General features: G+C 43.6%; 1 protein-coding gene across 1 annotated transcript in view; it reads left to right on the top strand.

Moving 5' to 3' along the window:
- FRAS1 (Fraser extracellular matrix complex subunit 1) overlaps window positions 1–22,535 on the top strand; it is a 587,299-nt gene that overhangs the window by 522,741 nt on the left and 42,023 nt on the right. Inside the window, exons 56-61 of the mRNA XM_075544919.1 lie at window positions 1,476–1,820; window positions 3,758–3,918; window positions 4,290–4,437; window positions 13,213–13,418; window positions 17,962–18,118; window positions 21,167–21,367. Coding sequence (XP_075401034.1) covers window positions 1,476–1,820; window positions 3,758–3,918; window positions 4,290–4,437; window positions 13,213–13,418; window positions 17,962–18,118; window positions 21,167–21,367 — 1,218 coding nt within the window. The remainder of the gene's footprint in view (window positions 1–1,475; window positions 1,821–3,757; window positions 3,919–4,289; window positions 4,438–13,212; window positions 13,419–17,961; window positions 18,119–21,166; window positions 21,368–22,535) is intronic.

Here is a 22,535-nt window from a genome sequence, read left to right as displayed (position 1 = left end):
CTGAAAACTCAGAACTGTCATGTGTTACGAGTCCAATTTTACAAATGGTAACACACGCATAAGTGTTTGAGTAATTTGCCTGTGGTCACATGCTTAGGAAAGTGAATAGAACTGGGATTTCAACCCAGGTAATGCGGCTCCATAGTCTGAGCTATTTCTCCACTCTTCTAGCTCGCTCATAGCTACTGGGCCTTCATTACGAGCAGGGGTAATGTGCTGCAGAACAGGAGTCAGAGTGTGGAAACAAATCTTAGCATTGGAACAGAAATATGGACTCATTCACTTTATTCTTCATTTCATGGGATCTTTGTCTACTTTTTGAACGAAATTTCTATCTTGTTTAAGAAATAAGTCCATCCAGTGGGTAAGGCGGCTGGTGAGGAGGAAAAGAGAGTTGTGGGAAATCTTGCCTTGTTTTGTGTAGTAAGTTTGATGAACCACTAAACAGAGTTTGTGACACTCCATGGATCCTTTCATGCATCATTGTAAACTGGGACTCTCGGGTTAAGCTTATTTCTGCTGGAAGCCTTCCTTCTCTTGAGCATGTTTGCCAAAGCTAGTGTCCTGCGTTAGCCTGCCGTGTTAGGCAGGGTTCTTTAGAGGAACAAAATCAGGACATCGATGATGCTATATATGTATATACCTATCCATATAGATGGATAGGTTTATACCGCGAGAAGGAAGATAACATCGGATTAGTCCACACACCAGTACAGAAGGCTCAGTTCAACTCATTTTTGCGGAACAGTTAATATACTGAAGGTCCTTCAATTCACACATGCTGCTGGCCCAAGGTCAAGGAAGCAGACTGAGGAGGCTGCCCTCAGGCAAGGCAGGCCAGGCAGCAAACAGTTAGTAGTCCAGAGGGGGCAGTGAAGCAGGTCCCATGGGGTCTGAGCTCCATCGGTGTACCACTTTACCACTTCCACAGGGTCCACCAGCACAAACCAGGCCCAGTGGATAGTGTCAGTGAAGGACATGGAAAGCCCGACAAGTAGTTTGTACGGAAGTGTAGGACTTCATGGCGTTTTGTCTCTCTCTGGGAACTAAAGTGCGGAGGTTGATTCACAAAGGCAGTGAGCTGTGTTCACAGCACTCCCTCCGGGACACAATTACTTTGCTACTTAAAATACCAAATGTGTCTCCGATCCCCCACCCCACCCCCCACCCTGCTGTGCTCTTTGATGGTGGGCAATGAGTCCTGTGAGTTAACAGAGCAACAAATCCGCAGAATAGGAAATTCATTTTTGAACTAGTCTGGTGGTGTTATCGAAGTGCGTAGTAAATCCTTCCAGTGGTTTATACCACAGGCTTAAAAAGACATTGCGATTGGAGAAAGTTTTATTCCAGTGTCTGGACAGAATTCCTGCTGGACTGGGTCAGAGGGAATTCAGGGCAGTAAATGACCGAGGGTTTTGAAAATGCAGGAAGCACATGTTCAAGTGCCTTGGTTTTTCTTGCCACTTGTGTTTCAGGAGATTCCAGCAGCATTGTGTCTGCAGTTTGCTACACGGTCCCGAAGTCAGCTATGGGAAGCAGCCTGTATGCTCTAGAATCAGGCTCTGATTTCAAATCTAGAGGGAGGTCTGCTGAGAGCCGGGTGATATTTGGGCCTGGTGTCACCATGTCAACCTGTGATGTCATGCTCATTGATGACAGTGAGTATGAAGAGGAGGAAGAGTTTGAGATTGCCCTGGCAGATGCTTCTGACAATGCGCGCATCGGAAGAGTTGCCTTGGCCAAGGTGATCATCAGTGGCCCCAATGATGCCTCCACAGTATCCCTGGGCAACACAGCATTCACTGTCAGCGAGGATGCAGGTAATGGATTACATCTCTGGAGACCCATCACCATCTCCCGCTACTGTTCTTGAACCGTTTTTGCTGGGATTTGACAATGACCTTAGGACAATGAGAATGTTGTCTCTCAGTGACACTGCCTTAGAACCAAGACTGAAAGGTGTGAGGTATAGAGGGATTTCATTTTCTGATCCAATCTTGATAGCAGAGCGCTTGTTGATGAGCCTCTGAGGTACTAAGCATTTTGGTTTGTAAGGAAGGGGACTTTCCATTATTGCGGATGAAGGTTTGTTTAGGGTTCTGATAGCTGCTGAAACAAACTGGAGTTTCAGTGTCTTAACTCAATGGAGATTTCATATGTATATACACACACTTGTATATACATATATATATATACATGTGTGTGTGTGTGTGTATATATATATATATATATATATATAAAAACAGTCCAAAGCAGTTAATGTGTACAATTCTGCCATACAGTGTTTCAGAGACCCAGACACCTCACTAAAGTCCTCTGCCCCAGAATTGTCAGCACTGTGTGTGCTGAGTATCTGCAGATCTTGAGACAGAGCAAGGTCATTCGCCTCTTTTCTTTTTCAACAGTTTTATCGGCACTTAATCCACTTACCACACAATTCAACAGTTCAATCACATCAAAAAGAGCTGTATAATCATGACCACGATCAATGGTAGAACATCCCTCTCACAGTTAAATCACTTTAAAGAGTGGTGAGTTGTGTAATCACCATCAGGTCTCCAGAGTGCTCCCTCCCTGCTCCCACATGCATTGTTTGCTCCCCCAACCCCCTACCCTCCCTATCGCCCACCCCGCACCCTGTCTTTTACCTCTTTAATGGAGTAAGGAGACATTTTCAGAACTAATATTTTTGTGTACTTACTGCATATTGTACACCATGCCATAACATTGCCTGCATTCTTATGTAATCTTCTCTGGAGGACATAACATTGCATAGAAAAGAAAATGGAGGTTGAGAAAGTTAAATAAATCAGCAGAATTCAAGCAACTCATTCAATGGGATGAGGATCTTGGGCTTTCTATTGTTTGGCGCATTGAGTTGATTCAGACTCAGCGTCACCTGTGTGCTATAGACCCAAACTCTGCCTGGCTGTGCACCAGCCTCACAGTCCTCACTGTGCACAGGTCCCCGGGGGCAGCCACGGTGTCAGCCCATCTCATTGAGGGTGGGGCTTCCTCATTTTGGTGACACTGTTTCACCAGGCATGAGATCTTTTCTCCTCTTCTGCATCTCCCCTCGTACACCAACTCCCTGGCTGGGACTGCATATCACCTCCTAATATATTAGCTAAAGAGAGATGATGGTTGATGGTCCTTTGCTCTGACCTTGTAGCTTTTCTCTGACCTTGATGGTGAAAGTCTACGTATATAACTTGAGGACACTTTAAAGTATGATGTCACAGTAGACTAGACAATGAGCTTCATTCCTGAGATAAGCAATAAGCACATATGGGTTAAGTAATGATGTGTGCACCACTGGATAAAATAGGGAAATCAACCCGGTTAGGAACATTTAATTAGGAACATTCAGCTTCAGACCCCTTAGAGTCCCCTAGCTGGTTCCTCCTTAATTGACTATTTTCTTGCTCATCCCTAAGGCCTTCCTCTCAGACTTCCATCTCTCTAAATAGATTTGAGATGTTTTTCAACAAATCTCCCTCCCAAGTTCATTGTTCTTACACCGATAGGGTTTCCGATATGAAGCCACAAAACCACTCCACCGTACTGCCTTCTCTCCAGGACTACCTCCGGAGCCCCTTCCCTAGGCCTGCTCTTGATCTCAGTGTCCACGCAGTGCGGGGTACTGACACCTCCCAGTCTCCTCAGGGAAGAAAGAGGGGTGCTGGGTTAGAACTGAGGGGGAACATGATGTTCTGGCTCAAGGTTGACCATAGAGTCTCTGTGAATGTCAATGCAGGCACAGTGAAGATTCCAGTTATCCGGCATGGCACTGACCTTTCAACCTTCACATCTGTCTGGTGTGCCACACGGCCCTCGGACCCGGCTTCCGCCACTCCAGGAGTTGACTATGTCCCCAGCTCTAGGAAAGTAGAATTTGAGCCTGGTGACACTGAGCAGGTGAGTATACAGCATCAAGGGTCTGTGATGTCTTAAGGGTGGGCAGGTCCGTTACCGGTGACTTCAGTCTCCTTTCCAACCTCTTTTCGGGACTCTAAACTCCTCCTTGTAAGGGGAATGTTCTACAAGCTCCCCAAGTGACATTTGGGGCATTAGATACCTGTACCACCACTTTAGGGTTTAACTTGCACTTGCTTAGTGTAAGGACCCAGAAACAGACTGGAGGGGCTGGGACAGTAGCGAGGTGATTGGTCTCTGCCGTCAGAGACCTTGCTGTAAGACCCCGAAAGGTCATTGGGTCACCTTTTCCACTACCCCATGGCAAAGGAATGTTGGTGCCTCTGTGAAGTTTGCTCTGATTTTCCTTCCAGCACTGCACTTTAATCATCTTGGATGACGCTCAGTATCCAGTAATTGAAGGACTGGAGACATTTGTGGTTTTCCTCAGCTCCGCACAAGGGGCCGAACTGACCAAACCCTTCCAAGCCATCATTGCAATTAATGACACGTTCCAGGATGGTAAGAAACTGGGGGTGCCAGTGCCGATTCAGGCTATATTCTTATTTTCCCTGACCTGCTACATGTATGACATTGTAACTCCCATGTTTTTCTTCAGTGTGTGTGTACACGTGCCTATAAAAAGGGAGGTGAGGTCGCCATTCATATTGTTCATGTGCTCTGGTAGGCACATAGAGAAGTGTAGACCGTGGGTTCTGCCCTTCAGATGCTTCAACGTCCATTTGACTTCTACAGAAAACTTAGAAAATACTGTGATAAACGTCTTCTTCGTGCTGTAAACCCAGTACTGTCAAGGCAGCGGGGACTGAACAGTAACTTTGTATGTTAGCATCATAGAAGATTCAAGCAAATGATAGGCAGAATCTTCAGACATGCTAGCATTTTACCGAGTAGATAATAGAAAGATTATGTACGTACAAAGCACGGTATACTGGACATTTTCTACAATGTTTCTGAAGCCCTTTCTGTTTGGGAAACAGCGATGCCTAGTTTTGCTTTGAGCACAGCAGGAGGTGAATGGAAGGAGAAGAAATGGAAAGCTAGGCTGAAGTTAAGTTCTCAAAGGCCTTCTTTTAAGGGGGAACTGGTCGCAAAGATCGATGTCCAACCCCTCCTCCCACCCCACCCTGAGGATGAACAACAGAAAGGTGGGCAAAGGGAGATAGTGGATGATGTCAGGTATGAAAATAAAAATAATTTATAAATTATCACAAGGTGGGGGGAGGCAAAGCAAGGAGCTGCTACCAAGGGCTCAAGTAGAGAGAAAATATTTTGGAAATGATGATGGCAACATATGTACAAGTGTGCTTGATACAATTGATGTATGGATTGTTATAAGAGCTGTAAGAACCCTCAATAAAGTGATTTATTAAGATAAAATTTAAATACTTAAAAAAAGCCTTTGCACTATTCAGAATAAAAGTTAAAATTACCAAATAAATAAATAAAATAAGAGGTCTTCTTTTCCAGTCTAAGGAATTTTAAAGCAAAGGAGAACCAAGCTATTCTAATCAGCAAAGTAGTGGCTTGGTTTTTGTTTTAGGAAAATAATACTGACAGCACTGTAGAGAATGTGCAGTAAGCACAGGACACAGATGTATGAACAAATAGCACTTACTACTGAAGAGACTGGCGAGGAGACAACCGTATAGGAAGTCTTTAGAACAGCAAAGCAATAATATAAAAATCTAACTGAAGTCACAGGAGTACAAACAGGAAAGGAGAGACTTGAAAGGTCCTCCTTGGGAAGAATTGACGGTGCTTAGTTACTGGATTCCAGGTTTGGTGGGCAAGACTGAGCCTGACCCTCCACATAAAACAGACCCTCATCATCATCCCCAGTCGTTGACCACTGACAAGGTCCAGGCCACCCAGCCCGGTGATTTGTGCTGGTTCCATTTCTTTTTAAGTAAGTTGCTCGGTTGTATAGCAAACAGAAAACACAGTCGTCTTCCCACTCCTGTCTCGCAGTCCCACCATCGTCCTGTACAGCACTACTTCATTTCGTCTTGGTGTGCATCCTTCAGAGAACAACTTCACGATGTGTGTATCCCAATGGCCCCTCTGCCACCACTGCCAACATGCAGAGTTCGACAATACAATACAACGTAGAACCGATTCCTAGTGTTCCCGAGACTGTCCACTTTGATGGGAGCAGACAACCTCCTCTTTCTCCCACAGTGGGACTAGTGGGTTGGAACTGGGACGTGTGGTCAGGAGCCCAATGCCTGTCAGACTATAACCACCAGTGCTCTCATCCCCAAGGGACGAGAGTTAGTGATATCTTAGTTCCAGACATTGAAAAGCACACTTTTAATTATATAGTTTTGTGAGTTTGGGCAAATACTTGCAGCAATGTAGCTTATGTAAAAACAAGATCTTGAACAATACCAAACCCTAAACATTTTCTTATGCCCTTTTATCAAACGCTTTAGTCAATCCCACTCTTCACCCCTTTATCCACTTTCTGCCTCTAAAATAGATTTTTCTAGAATGGCATATAAATGAAATCATATACAGCATTCTGCAGTCTGAGTTCTTTGCCTTAAAACAATTCGAGATTCACCTATGCTGTGCATTCGTAGTTCATTACTTCTATTGCCGAGTGATGTTTTACTATGTGGATAAGGACTGGAAGAACTTGCTGATGTAGATCACGGACAGTCGTCCTTCGAGATGGGTTACAATTTAATGTAAAGAAATTTAAAAAATCCTCACAACTGGACATCATGATAAATGGAGAAAAGATCAAAGTTGTCAAGGATTCCGTCTTTCTTGGATCCGCCATCAGTGCTTATGCAGGAAGCAACAAGGAAGTCAAATGGAGTGCCGCATTGAAGACATGTCGCACAAGACCTCTTTAGAGTGTTGAAAAGCAAGGATGTTAGTTAAGGGGCTAAAATACGACTGACCCAAGCCATGGTCTTTTCTATCACCTCATATGCATGTGAGTTGGACATTGAATAAGGAAGACTGACAAAGAATTAGGTGCATTTGAAATCATGGTGCTGTTGAAGAATATTGAAGGCCTCTCCTCTTAGTCTTCTTAAAGAACTAGCTTATCTATCTTGGATGAGGAACAGCCAGATTCTTTTTAGAATCAAAGATGGTGAGACTTCACCTCACATACTTCGGACACGTTGTCACGAGAGACCAGTCCCTGGAGGACATTATGTTTGGAAAACAGAGGGGCAGCTAAAAAGAGGAAGATCCTTGAGAAGATGGATTGCCAGTGGTGGGCTCAAGCAGAACCATTGTGAGGCGAGCCCGGGCCAGCCAGTATGTCTTTTGTTGTACACAGGGTGCTCTGTGTTGGAGCCCACTCAGCAGCACCTGAGAAAGACATGTCGATCAACATTTGTCAGTTTATCTGCTTACCAGGTGAATGGACTCTCTCCAGGTGTGTTGACAGCTAGCACAGCACAGGGTGTACAACATTTACCAACAGGTGTGTGTGAACACAGGCTTCCCCGGTGGGATTGCTGGGTTCTCTGGTGAAGTGTTAATAAGCCCTGTGCCGATCCTGCTGCCACATTCTGCTTCTTATAAGCCAGCTTCTCTGATGGTTTGCTCAGCATCCAGAGGAAGTATGGGAGAGGATACAACCCTGAAATACACTTTTGCTGATTTTAAACCATGCAGTGTGCCCTTGTTCTACTGGAACAATGCCTCTTGATCGATGTGCGGGTCACATGAGCACGATGTAGCTGAAAATGAGGAGGACTTGAAACACGTCCTGATGAAGATGAAGGACTGCAGCCTTCAGTACGGATTCAACTCAATGTAAAGAAAACCAAAAGCCTCACAATGTGACCAGTAGGTAAGGTCATAATAAATAGAGAAAAGACATGTCGTCGTCAAGGATTTTATCTTGCTTGGATCTGCAATCAGTGCTCATGGAAGCAGCAGTCAAGAGACCAAACAATGTATGGGAGTGACTAAATCTCCTGGGAAAGACCTCCTTAGAGTATCAAAAGGCCAGGATATTCCTTTAAGGTCTAAGGTGTGCCTGACCCAAGCCATGCCTCATACGCATGCGAAAGGGAGGCACTGAGTAAGGAAGCCTGAAGAAGCATCCGTGCATTTGAATGGGGGTGCTGGCAAAGAATAGTGTAAGTACAACCCCCCCAAAAGAAATCTCTCTTGGAAATAGCATGGTCAAAATGCTCCTTAGAGGCAAGGATGGTGAGACTTCGTCTCATAGGAGAGACCAGTTCCTGGAGAAGGACATCATGTTTGGTGAAGACATCGTGCTTCCAAGAGGAAGACCTTCGACAAGATGGACTGATGCAGAGCTGCATCAGAGGGCTCCACCATAAGGGCAACCGGGAGGATGGCACAGGGCTGGGCGGGATCTCCTTGTGTTGTAGGTAGGGTCGCTCTGAGGCTGAACCAACTCCAAGGCACACAAGCAACAAAACATGGTGAAGTGTCGCTGCACATTCTAAGAGGTTGTCAAAGTGCTGTCCGAAGTGGTTGTGCTGTTTGGCGTTCCATCAGCTGTGGCCAGGAATCCCAGGTGCTCCACATCCCCGCAGGACTTAGTCTTGTTTTCTGTGACCTGTTGTAGCTATTCTAGTAGCTCTGCAGGCCTATCTCCTTGTGCTTTTATAATTATTGCCCTAACGGCTAGTGGTACTGAGGCGTTTTCTTGTGCATACTTGCCATCTCTGTAAATCCGCTTGCATGAAAGTGTTGAAATATTTCCCCAGTTTTTAATGGGGTTGTCTTCCCCCATTATTGTGTCTTTGAGACGTCTTTGTACATTCCAGATATAGACTTGTATATTGTAAATATTCTATCCCAGCCTTCTGCTCCTCTTTTTTCATTCTCGTTCATAGCGTCTTTCAAAGAGCACACGGTTTTTATTTTTATGCAGCCCACTTTATCATTTCTTTCTATTTTGGATCATGCTTTTAGTGTCATGAATATTTTCCTGGCCCAAGGTTAAGAAGATTTCCTTTTTTTTTTCTTAGAAGTTTTATAATTTTAGATTTTAGATTTAGCCTTGTGATTCACACAATAGTGGCTTTTTAATGGAGAACAAAATGTTAATAATTGTACCCTTTTATACTGCATGTCACTTCAGAGTTTACCGAATAGTCTATTAAAATAATTCTTTTGTATCACCATAGTTTTTTCTTCTTCTATTTCTAGTTTGTGGATGAGAACAGTGTGGTTCAGGGCCGTAAACATGTCATGCAGAGGCCGCAGTATAGAGGAACTGCCACACGTTCTGAGACCCGCGGCTCTAAATCTTGTCTTTCTGCAGCACACGGAGTTATAGGCTCTCTTTCGGTGCAGCAACCATATCTAGGATGATTTTTTACCTTCGTGAACTTTTTAAAAGAAGGAAATTTGATTATTCTTTTTTTCCCAAATGACTTCATTTTTATTCTTTCGTATGAGCGTTTTTGTTTGTTTTGGTTTTCTGATGGAGTTGAAAGTGAATGCAAGTCTCAAAAGTGCTGAAATCTGAGCAATGAAGGGAATGCCACGGATAGATGTGGGGCCAGGACGTGGCACCCCATCAGACTCGACTGGAAAGCACTTGTAAAGGACAACAAATAAACCTTGAACTATTTGTAGGGTTTTTGTTGTAGCTATTGTTTCATTTTCTATTGTTGCTTCGTTGTACTTGGTCTCGTGATGATGTGTATTGTTGTCTCTGCATGTCTGCGTGGAAGGGCTAGGTGGGATAAACAAACCGGAAGAGAGAACAATGGGATGACATTTCCAGGGGGGCATGGGAGAGGGGGAAGTGGGAGAAAGGAAGTGGTTGTTAACAAACCCAGGGACAAGGGAACAACAAGTTATCCATATTCATTGGCAAGGAGGGTGTAGGAGGTCTGGCAGGGCTGTATCAAGGACAATGTAACCGAGAGGAATTCCTGAAACCCAAATGAAGGCTGAACATGATAGTGTGACAAGAGGAAAGTACAAAGAAATAGAGGAAAAAACTAGGAGGCAAAAGGCATTTATAGAGATCTAAATACAGGCATATACAGCTATAAATATATTTATATATGAAGAGGGGAAATAGATCTATGTATATATATTTATAGGTTTCGTATTAAGTAAACAGATTGACAGTGGGCCCCTACTCAAGTACTCCCTCAACACAAGAACACTTTGTTTTAACAATTCGGCAATCTGAGATGCTCACTTTCCTGGCACAATCGCTGAAGACAATGGGTGCATAAGAAAATGCGGTGAAGAGAGCTGATGGTGCCCAGCTATCAAAAGATATAGCATCTGGGGTCTTAAAGGCTGGAAGGTAAACAAGCGGCAATCTAACTGAGAAGCAACAAAGCCCACATGGAAGAAACACACCAGCCTGTGAGATCACGAGGCATCAAAGGGATCGGGTATCAGGCATCCAAAGACCAAAAAAATCATAACACATTGTTAATGAGGGGGAGTGCAGAGTGGGGACCCAGGGCCCATCTAAGGGCAATTGGACATCCGCTTGCAGAAGGGTCATGGGGAGGACATGAGCTAGTAGGTGCAGTGTAGCAATGATGAAACATATAATTTTCCTCTAGTTCTTTAATGCTTCTTCCCCCTGCACCCACCCATCATGATCCCAATTTTACCTTTCAAATCCAGCTGGACCAGAGGATGTACGCTGGTACAGATAGGAACTGGAAACACAGGGAATCCAGGACAGATGAACCCCTCAGGACCAGTGGTGAGAGTGGCAATATAGGAAAGGTGAGGGAGAAAGGAGGAACAGATTACAAGGATCTATATATAACCTCCTCCCTGGGGGACAGACAGAGAAGTGGGTGAAGGGAGACGTCAGACAGTGTAAGATATGACAAAATAATAATCATTTATAAATTATCAAGGGTCCATGGGGGAAGGAAAAGGGGGAAGGGGAAAAATGAGCTGATACCAAGGACTCAAGTAGAAAGCAAATGTTTTGAGAATGATGAGGGCAACGGATGTATAAATGTGCTTTACACAATTGATTGTATGTATGGATTGTGATGAGTTGTATGCACCCCCAATAAAATGATTTAATTATTAAAAAAATTAAGTGCTGACATCTAATCCTAGCTTCCCCACTTCTTGGTGCTGTGTAGTCTTAGGCCAGAAGTTTCCATCCCTGGGCTTTATCTTGCTCCTTCCTAAATAAGGGGAAGATGCCAACCTCACCAATTGTTGTAAGGCCGACATTAGATCCAGTATGCGAAAACACCTGCCATAGTAGGGGGCGCCCAGTAGATTTCCTTACTTCCTGATACATCGGAGGCATTCCTCATCTCCCCGATAGCTCAGTAGTTTGCCACACCCACCAATGGGATTCCCACACACAATCCCCATTGCCAGCTGATCAACAGAGGAGTCCATTTAAGTTTTTCTCAGTCTGGTATTCCTGGTTAGTGTGGTTGCAACAGAACTTGAAGAGCCCATAGAGTGCCAAACTAGTCCCAGTTATGTCACCAGGTATTGTGCCTATTCATGAACTCCTAAGAACCAGAAAAAAAACTTCCCCAACATCTCCATAAGCATTCCAGCCAGCGTGCTTCCATTCATTCTGTCAGTCATTAGGAAGATTGGCAGGCTATCAAGTCTTTAGTGAACACTTTCTATGCCTCAAACCAGCTTTCTAATTTGTGTGACTTATGGAGTCATGGAGTTAAAGTCGGTGGGCTATTAACCAAAAGTTGGTGGTTCAAATCCACCGGCCTCTCTGTGATAGAAAGATGAACCTATCTATTCCTGTAAATATTTACAGTCTCAGAAATCCTCAGAAGCAGGTCTACTCTGTCCTGTAGAGTCTGTCTGAGAATCTGTGCACTCGGTAGTTTGGGTTCTAGGGCCATTAAGAGCCCACAGTGGTTAAAGTGCTTGGTAAACAAAGGCTTCGGTAACCAAAGGCTCGACAGTCCACACTAACAGCCACCCTACAGGAGAAAGAGATTGCAGTCTTGTGCAGCAGTAGTGCTTAGAGTCACTAATAGTAACTGTAGGGTTACTGAGAGTTGAAGTTGACTCACAACCTCTAATGACAACCTATGATGTTAAATAGTGTGGATGAAACATTAAGACAATAACTGATGTCGATCAGGCTCGGTCTTTATACCCTTCAGCACTCTGCACCAAGATCTGTTCCTGCGCGCTTCTCACCATCTTACCATTCCCCTGTCTCTGTCACCACTGGACAAGGAACTTCTTAAAGGAAGGGGTTGCTTTGAGGCAGGCAATCACCAGCAATGCCCATCCCCTTCCCTTCCTTTCCCTGTCCTCTATTTATTTATTATTTGGGGTTTCTTTTCTTTTCCTTTCTTTTTGATGAAGGGGTAAGAGATAGGATTAGTATCTTGTTAAATAAGAGGAATGTGTCGTGGCTTCCATGTTACTTCACAAACTACAGCACTGGCCCCACGGGCCCAGGGGTCTGCAGGGGCATTGGGGCCACCACCATGTGCTCGGTGACTTCTGCAGGCGGTGTGCATACTGGTGATGAGCAGGCACCAGGCTAGAGAGGGAAGTCGAGATAGCGGCATGGAGATTGGGTCCCTGTAATGTGCTGCCGCCAAAGTCAACTGTGGACTCCAAGGAAGTCCCCTTCGCCAAGTTCCTCATGGGCCGCATCTCTGAAGAGGAAGCAGAGTCGTCATCTGGTTCTGGCTGACAGAGGGGAGGTCCAGCAATGTCCTCACTGTGGAACCCACTGCAAGCCAAAGCCCCGCCGGTCAGCCCACTGAGCCTCGATGCAGATGGACACGCAATGTGCCATAAAGCTTTCTGCTTTCCACGAAGAAGTACCTGTTAAAGAGGGTGCTTCTCCAAAAGAAACAGTCTTCTACAGCTCCTGAGGGATTTTTGACTAATTTGTGTTGGAAAAAACCTTAACCGTGGCCAATGTAGCCTTCAGCTTTCAGATCGCACTTGATATCTGGCAAGCCAGCAAAAAAAAAAAAATCAATCTGAAGCGTGAGATGGTCTACCATGGATGGAAAAAATGTCTTTGCTTGTGTTCCCTTTCATGTGCAAACAGGTTTTCTTCTTGCCTCTAGGGTCATGTGATCTCACTGCCACCCACCCTTTATAGCAGAGACCATAGTCTCAGGTGACTGGTTAATGCACAGGACCTAAATCCAGAGATGCTAGCTTTCCTTTTGCTGAGCTGGTCTTTTAAGCATTGTCTTCAGTAGTACATAGGAATAGGGTTGGTGGAGATGGTAGCTTTGTGTGAGAGCCCTGTTGCTGAGTGGCCACTCTGCATACACTAATGAGGCTTCTGTTTCCTGGCAACCCACCTAGTGCCCAGCATGCAGTTTGCCAAGGCTCTGCTCCTGGTGAAAGAGAAGGAGGGTGCCCTGCACATCCCTCTCGTTCGGAGCGGGGACCTGAGTTACGAGTCGTCTGTGAGGTGCTACACGCAGGGCCATTCAGCTCAGGCCACCGAGGACTTTGAAGAGAGACGAAATGCTGACTCTTCACGGATCACGTTCCTGAAAGGGGAGAAAGTAAGTGAACGCGTGGTGACTGGGACCTGTGGTTCTCTTCTTCTTGATAACTGTATTTGTGGTTTAGTCATCTCATTATTGATGACTGAAGGACATTCTAGAAATTTTGTAACTTATTGGGTGCTGGGAGCACCGTGTCCACATGTTGCGCTGTTAACTACAAGGTCATCTGTGCGAAACCACCAGTTTCTCTGCAGAAAAAGACCAGGGTTTTCTATTCCATCAAGAGTTACCATCTTGGAAGCCCACAGGGGCAGTTCTACCTTGTCCTTTAGGGTCACCACCAGTCAGAATTGCCTTGATAGCACTGAGGTGTTTTTTTTTAGATTAAATATATTTTAAATATTATGTATTCCACATGACTTTCTCTTTCTTCCACATTTACCTGCCCAAGCAACCCAAAAACCAAGTAGAAAACAAACACACATACAACACAAGTTGAGCTATGAAGCCGAGATGACAGCACTGTGGGATTATGGATGTGACACAAGTGCATGCAGGCTGCTCTAAACTGAAACCATATTGGAGACAAACACAGTCATCCTACTGGCCATACTTAGACGAGAAGGAAGTGGGTCTCTAATACCTGGGCCTCTGACCCAGGCCACAGGCGTCCATGGTCCTAAAGGGACAGGTGGATGCTGAGCAGATTCAAGACAGTGGAGTATCCTGTTGTGAATACACACAGGGACACTGAGCGTACTCTGAGAAACTCCAGCCACTAACTCTGTGCCTCCGAATCAAACCTGCAACCCAGTGTACGTCAAAGACGTTTTGGATTGAGAATCATATTTCTCCCTCTTCAAATTCAGTTACCGATGACTAAGTTGGTTGTACCCCTTGACCGGTGTACATGGTTAATGCATTCAACTATTGCTAAAAGGTTCAGGTTCAAGTTCAACCAAAAGATGCTTTGGAAGGAAAAACCTGATAATTTACTTCTAAAATGTCAGCCCGTGAAAGCTCTGTGGAGCACAGCTGTGCGCTAACATACAGAGGTTGCCCTGAGGCATAATAAATTCCATAGTAGCTCGTTTGGGTTCCAAACACTGTCCTCATTGGTCAATACAAGACCCTTCCTTATTTATTCAATCTACCTTCCTTGTATCCTCCTGGGACATCCCCTTCCTAACCTCAAAGCTCATCATTTGATTGTGCTTAATGTGTAGCCCTGTGTATTTCTTTTTGAAAAATATCTGTTGTTTTGTGTTCTTGAATTTTAATTGAGCTGAATGCTACTGGGCTATTTTAATCAGCAACATACTTTAAGAGCAAACTGCATTCTTTTTTGTATGTTTCCAATCCATTATCTCCCACTGTTGTACAATAGTTTATGATGTGCATTTGCTACAATTTACCCATCCACTTGGTGATGGACAGCAAGAACTTCAGGGCTCAGACCCAATAACCACCTAAGGTTGTGAGGCCAACGCCAGTGCCCATCCTTCTCCACATCCATGGACAGATCTCAGAGAGAAAGAAGCACTTTGTGTCTGGACTCAGGAGCAGAATCACTGGGCCACGGGGCCTGTGTATACTTAACTTTAAAAAGCTGTCAGAATACATTCAGATGACGCCAGTCTGCACCGCATTAGCCGCACACGAGGGCTGCTATACCCATAACCCTCTCCAATACTTGACCTTACCTTTTTGGTTTTTGCCAGGCGAATGCACATTAAATTACATCTCATTTTAATGTCCATTTCTCCTATCACAACTATGTTGCATACTAATTAGTGTATTAGGTTTCTTTTATTGTGTTTATCATTCAATCTTTTTACCCTTTTGTGTGGTTATCTTATTGTTTTCTTCGTAGTTTCTTTAATTTCTAAATATTGACCCCTTGCTGGTGGTAGATATTTTAGATACTACAAATAACTCTTCTTTGGCTAGCATTTATCTCCTTTGACTGTAGTGTCAGCAATCTCCTAATCTCATGTATTTAAATATTTCAAGGTTGAGAAATTGTCAAATCTCCTATAACCAAATGCGTCAAAGTTTTGCCGGATTACTAATCATTTCCAAGGTTAACATAGGAAGATCTTATCTGTGCAGGCCACTTCACATTCTTCCTCAGTTCATCTTTACTACACCTTCCCCCGCCCTCCCAGCCCCACCCCCACCCCCAAAGTGATAGCGTTCTTCTGTGAGACTGTGTGTCTTGCACACGTTCATGACGCATAACTAAGCCATCTTATTTATATATATTCTGGGAACTTTTATTAGTGGCAGGTTGAAACCTGTGTTTTTCAAACATACACAAACACGACAGATATCATCTTCAGCCTTGAGTCTACATGTCTGTATTTGTTTTAAGTTCAAACAAGGATTCTCTGCCTATCCAAGAGGCGATTTATAATATCGTGAGAAGAAAAGAAAACACAGCCAAATATTATGTGTTACCCACATGGAAGTCTGTCATCGTTCTTATGCGTGTGATTAGAATCCTCCTTCCCTTTATATAATCGCTCCGTGGGACTTGCCATTTGCTAGCATGTCTGCGTGTTTTTAAATCTCTTGAAGACTTGCTGCTTTTCTATTAAATTAGGTTTCCATAAAGTTCTAATGTAAGAAAGATGTGGCGGAAGAAAGCATAGAACTCTCTTTAGGGACTTAAAGCCAGGCTGGCAGGCCTTGCACCTGATCATAGGTTTAAACGCCTGCCATTTAATCTGACTTACGGAGTACGAGAAGGAAGTGTTATAGTCTAGTGATAGGATACTCACCTTTCATGAGAAAGACCTGCATTTCATTCCTGGCCAGTAGACCTCATTCACAGACACCACCTGTCTGTCAGTGGAGGCTTTCGTGTTACTGTGATGTTGAATACGTTTTAGCAGAACTTCCAGACTCAGATAATCTAGGAAGAAAGGTCTGGTGGTCTACTTTAAAAGATCAGCTGATGAACATCTTAGTTCACTCCGCAACCAATCATGGGGATGATGAAGGACCAGGCAGCATTTCCATGCATTCTGCACGGGGTCCCCATCACTTGGGGCCAGCGCCCACAGCAGCCAACAGCAGGAAGTAGGAGAGTTATAAAATTCCCTCTGCCTGTGTATCCTTCCTAATATGGTAGTCTTACCAAGCAGTCCTTTTAAAGGAAAATCCTTGTCTTTTCCTTCTCTGACAAATCCCCACCTTACGAGGGTTCCAGCGTTGGCGGGTTTTGGGGAACAATTGGTGAGTGGTGGTGAGCCCAAGACTCTCTGCCCCTGGTGGGGCCTGCAGGGTATCTGTTCTTTCCTTCAGCTGAATGTAGATGCAGATGTTGTAAGCAGAATGACACCTCACAAGTATTGTTACTGTTCTATATTTTATATGTTTTCAGTTTTAAATGTATATGTTTTGTTTTATATGTTACTGTTTATTGTTTTTATTTTGAGATTTTTTTGTTTCATGGTCATTTGGGACTAAAATCATTTATAAACTTTTTTTTGTTTATTTTTTATTATTATATTTTTATTGAGATATACTTCACACATCCTACAACTTAATTACTCAAATAAATTAAGATTTGTGCAATCATGACCACAGTCAATTTCCGAACACTTTCTTCTTGTTCTGTCATTAGCTCCTCCCCCCATCATGACCTCCCCCCACTTCTTCCCCTGTCATGCCCCTAGGCAACTATCAATCCAGTTATTGTCTCTATAGATCTGCCTATCCTGACCTTCATATACAGAAAAGCACAGGAAATAAATAAAAATTGGACACAAAAACAAACAAAATCATTTTATCCAGAAATACATTTTTGAATGTTAATTGAAACAATTCCCTTGATTCCTGGCTTAAAACCAAATATTAGGAGACTGTATTTTAGATGTTCCTACCAAAAGCCCCTACCTCATATCCCGTCAATTTACTGTTGATGCTGCTCTGTTCACTAAGATGCCTTGATCTTTGACAGTTCCTCAAAGCATCATTGTGAGCAGAGAATTTGCAGTTTGGGGACACAGTGTTAGATGCTTTGTATCACAAAGGGATTTGAATTGTGTTCTCAGACTGACCCACACTCAGGCCTCATAGGAGACCTAGCCAACTGCAGACCAGAGAGCTCCTCAGCACTTAAAGGTGTCGCTAGTCTCCTACGAAGCTGTCTGAGTGCGTGCTAAGACTGTTCAGTAGTTACAGAGGAAAAGGCACATTATTCAGCTCCCCAGGAAATCTAATCAATGTGTTACACCATCATCAGAAATCTACTAATTGGAGCGCATGCGTATGTATTGATCAGCCCAGGAAAAATGTGGGAAAGCATGCAAGTGTCGTGCAGGTGCTTTTTCATGGGTTCTAATATTTATAGCTGTGATTACTAAAGCCAGTCCTTCAGGAAGGTTGGGAATGTTGTAACAGAAAGTCTGCAGGTAAGCTACATTCCATCCAGGCACTAGGTAGTTGGTTCTCTTTTATGAAGGAAACAATTGGGTTCCATTATAATCTGTTGTCAACTTTGAGGCTGCAAAGACATGTCCTTTTCTAGTCATATTAACCAAGTGGGTGATCCCATACTGCACGTTTCAGTCTCTTGTGTCATTGGCTGTAGGTGAAGAACTGCTCTGTCCACATCCATGATGATTCCATCTTTGAGCCCGAGGAACAGTTCAGGGTCTACCTTGCCCATCCTCTTGGAAACCACTGGAGTGGAGCTAGAGTTGGGAAAAATAACATGACCACCATCACTATATCCAATGATGAGGATGGTAAGAAATGAAATTGCCGGGTGTGATATTACTAATGTAATTCCAGGTGCTTTGAAATATGAAATGTCATAAAAGTACCTGACAATAACCATCTCAAAATACTTGTATAACACGTTCACAGCAGACATTCACACACACACACAGACCCTGTGCGGTGCACCAATGAATGATGTATTTATGTGGGCCTTTCTTGTATCATTAATCCCTACTGTACAGCTAAGAGATAAGGACTGTGTAGGTTTTAAAAGCTAGGAGGCCAATGCTAAGACAAAGACAATAAAAACAATTTAAGTCACTATAGTTCAGGAATAAGATAGGAACAATCAGAATCTGTTGAATCCAATGAACTGATTTAAAAGACTGCCACCTGCCTGGAAAGGTCTAATGTCTCCATTCCCTTTAATCTCGTTGATTTGGCCTACTGACCTAAAATCAAGTTAACTCCAAAAGTAGCCCTGATACCAGAAAAATGATCTCAAACTGGGACATAACGATTTTATTAAAATAGGTACTTAAATGAATGCATACACAATAATATTATATTTAGTCATAACATTTTATTGAATAGTTACTATAAACTAAGAACTGTGCTGAGCATTTTATATCTTTATCTGTTTCCATCCTGACAATGCCCTGGAGATAGTGATGTTACGTGTGAAGAGGTGAACCTCAGTGAAGTTACGTAGTTTGCACGCTTACGTACACAGCAAAACTGGATTTGAACCTTCTTTTAGCTGATTGCCCAGTCCATATGCTTAACCTCCGAGAGAGAGTCCATAAGCTTCCTCCAGACTCCTGCCATTTATCAATTCTAATTCATAGTGACCCTGTAGGACACAGGAGAACAGCCTTTGTGGGTTTCTGAGACTGTAGCTCTTCCTGTGTGAGAAGAAAGCCTCATCTGTCTCCCACGGAGCCACTGGTGATTTTGAATTGCTGACCTTGCAGTTAGTAGTCTAGTGCATAACCCACTACACCGCCGGTCCTGCAAGGCAGGTTTCTAGTATATAATTAGGAACTAACCTAGACAGTGGGTAGAACAAGAAACGCTACCATGAAGTTGAAACAGTCACTTGCCCTAGCAGATATGGGTTCAGATACCCAAGTGGACCTTTTCTGGTCATATAGAAAACACATTGGTTGACACTCAGAGATGCAATGCACACTGAGTTACCGTGACCCATCGTAGGTTCAGAGACCTTTCTTATTGAAACTCTACAAGATGAAATGTAGCTCACCAACAATCAGCCATATAGCTGAGAAGCAACAAAGCCCATATAGAAGAAGCACACCAGCCTGTGTGGTCATGAGGTGTTGATAGGATCAGGTACCAAGCATCAAAGACTCAGGACAAAAAGTCATATCATTGTGAATGAGGGGGAGTGCGGAGTGGAGACTCAAAGCTCATCGTGCTTTGGCAACTGGACATCCCCTTACAGAAGGGTCTTGGGGAGGAGACAAGTCAGTCAAACAGGGTATAGTATAGCACTCATAAAACATACAACTTTCCCCTAGTTCTTTAATGCTTCCTCCCCATCCCACCCCCCTCAGGACTCCAATTCTACATTACCAATCTGGCTAGACCAGAACATGTACACGGGTACAGATAGAGCTAGAAACACGGAATCCAGGCCAGATAAACCCCTCAGGACCAATATTGAGAGTAGCCATGCCAGTAGGGTAAGGGGAAGGTAGGGGGAGATAGGAGATAGGGGAAACCGATCACAATGATCTACCTATACCCCCTCCCAGGGGGATGGACAACAGAAAAGTGGGTGAAGGGAGGCATTGGTCACTGTAAGACATGAAAAAATAATAATTTATAAATCATCAAGGGTTCATGAGGTTGGGAGTGGGGACAGGGAGGGGAAAATGAGAAGCTGATATCAAAGACTCAAGTAGAAAGAAAATGTTTTGAAAATGATGGCAACAAATGTGCTTGACACAATGGATGGATGAATGGATGGATGGATTGTGATAAGAGTTGTACGAGCCCCCAATGAAATTATTTTTCAAAAAAAGAGTTGTAGCTTACCTTCTGTAATTAGACACAATAGATTTTTTGAGAAAGAAATGAAAATGAATACACAGATTCTAGCTATCCCTATAATATTCTCAAAAATGCTATTATTGATTACTGCCAAGCTGATCCCACAGCCCTCTGAGTTGAGGTTAGACGCATGCTCTGTGGGGTTTTCAAAGCTGTGACATTTTGGAATCAGCTCACCAAGCCTTTCTTCTGAGGCACCTCGGAGTGGATTTGAACCGCCAGATGTTTGCCCACTAACCAACTGCTTCACCATTTACCTCACCCAGGGACTCTCTACTTGCCGGGGAGTGGTAGAAAAGGTGTAATTGTTCTCAACTGTGCCCTTTTTAAATATAAAAGCAATATAATAACCTAAGAATTGTGCCTCAAATCACCTGACATGAGGAAGTCTTGTGTACCTGAATGATCAGTGGGACTTTTCTTACCTAAATGCCCTATAAGACGTTAGGAAAAGCCAAGCTGGGGGATGGGGAACACATGGGGTGGGGGGACCAAGAGGGGATATCCAGCAAGCCCAGAAATGAAAGATGGATTTGGTAAACTTCAGTAGCATATAAGTGAGATAAATTACAAGCCTTAGAATTTCAAAATTGACAAATGAAAAGAGCTGGTTCATACAATCAGTTGATAGATATTTATCAAGGGTCCCCTGTGCCTCTTGATAAACTGTGCAAATTCAAAAACATTCTGTAAGCTGTACCACGAAAATGGAAACTTGGGCATCAGGCATTTCAAGGACCCCCAAAATGTTTCCCCGCCTCTATTGTTTTTAATAAGAAATGTGAGCAATAGCTCCTACAGGATCACAAATAAATTTATTTTTCTAAAGCATGGCTTAGGGATAAATGCTGATGAATTTTTATGACTGCAAGCCATTTTGCCTCTGAATTGTTAACTAATATGAAAAATTCACTCTTGTAGTTAGAAAGCGTTTTCATGGGGGCCTGGGTCCTTTGTGCTATTTCTAATTTCTCATTTTCCTAACCATGTTTCTTTAGCCCCCACCATTGAGTTTGAAGAAGCTGCCTACCAAGTTCGGGAACCTGCAGGGCCAGACGCCATTGCTGTTCTTAACATTAAGGTGATCCGAAGAGGCGATCAGAACAGGACCTCCAAGATCCGCTGTAGCACCCGGGACGGCTCTGCCCAGTCGGGTGTGGACTATTACCCCAAAAGCCGGGTCCTCAAGTTCAGTCCTGGTAATTGAGCACCAACCCAATCTGTGTGTGGTTCCCTATCAGAGGGGCAAACAGCTTGCATTCGAAGACACAAATGAGCAGAGATATGCAAGAAGAAAACAGTAGTTCCCGTGTCCTTTATTAAACATACATTTGAGATTGCAGGAGACTTTTGCATTTTTAATTAGTAACATTTTCCATAGCATGGAAAAGATAAATTAGGTCCCTTACTTTAAAACATGCTAGACAGTTTGATTCATTTAAGAAAATTGTTTGGTAAATCTATGATTTAGTTAAGTGATAGAAGAACTTGATTTTTTTAAATTAGGCAGGATCGGACTAATTCAGCAAACATTAGTTACAGGCACCGTGCTGGCCCCTTCAGGACGGCATCTGTCTGTGCTCAGATAGGATACCTTTGTAATGGAATTTCCAAATAAGGTGTAACCTAGAGAAAGCTATAGCGACTAGAGCCAGAGCAAGAAAGCGATGGAATTCAGGTCGCAGCTAACTCGATTATTGTCATATATATGAAATGAGATAGGGACTGGATTGAATGTATCTTCTTAGGGTTGCTGTCATAGGAATACCACAAATAAGTGACTTTAAAGAACAGAAATTTATTTTCTCAGGGTTCAGTAGGCTTGAAGTCTAGATTTAGGACACCAGTCTAGGGGGCGATTCACTCTTCAGCCTTCTGTGAATAATGAAACTGCAGAATGAAAATCGTTGTCTCTTTCAGCCTTTCTTACATCTCCCCTCTACATGGCGTCTGTCTTTCCCGCATTTTTGTTACTCGCCTGTCTCTGTTTCTGCTTCTCAGAAACTGACTCCTGTTATTAGGACCAAGTCAGCCCGGCCTCACAGGGACCCATGTACAGCACAGCAAAGCACTGCCTGCCGTGCACCGTCCTCACGGGATTGCTATGTCTGAGCTCACCGTCACTTCCACCGTGTCAACCCGTGAGCATGAGCTAGATCTTGGTTACCAGATAGATCTGGGCTGAAAGCAGTGATTTTTACCCAAAAGAGCTTTACCCGTGTTTTAAAGACTCTGCAAAGGCTTTCAACTTTGCTGGCCATCAAAATGTATGAATTACATTGAAAAAATGGAAATTCCAAAACTCTTAACTTATGTACATGTACAACCTCTGCATAGACAAAGAGGCAGTTCTTTGAAGAGGACCAA

Source organism: Tenrec ecaudatus, chromosome 3 (genome assembly GCF_050624435.1).
Source record: "Tenrec ecaudatus isolate mTenEca1 chromosome 3, mTenEca1.hap1, whole genome shotgun sequence".
Classification (NCBI taxonomy): domain Eukaryota; kingdom Metazoa; phylum Chordata; class Mammalia; order Afrosoricida; family Tenrecidae; genus Tenrec; species Tenrec ecaudatus.
This window is presented reverse-complemented; position numbering and strand designations above follow the sequence as displayed.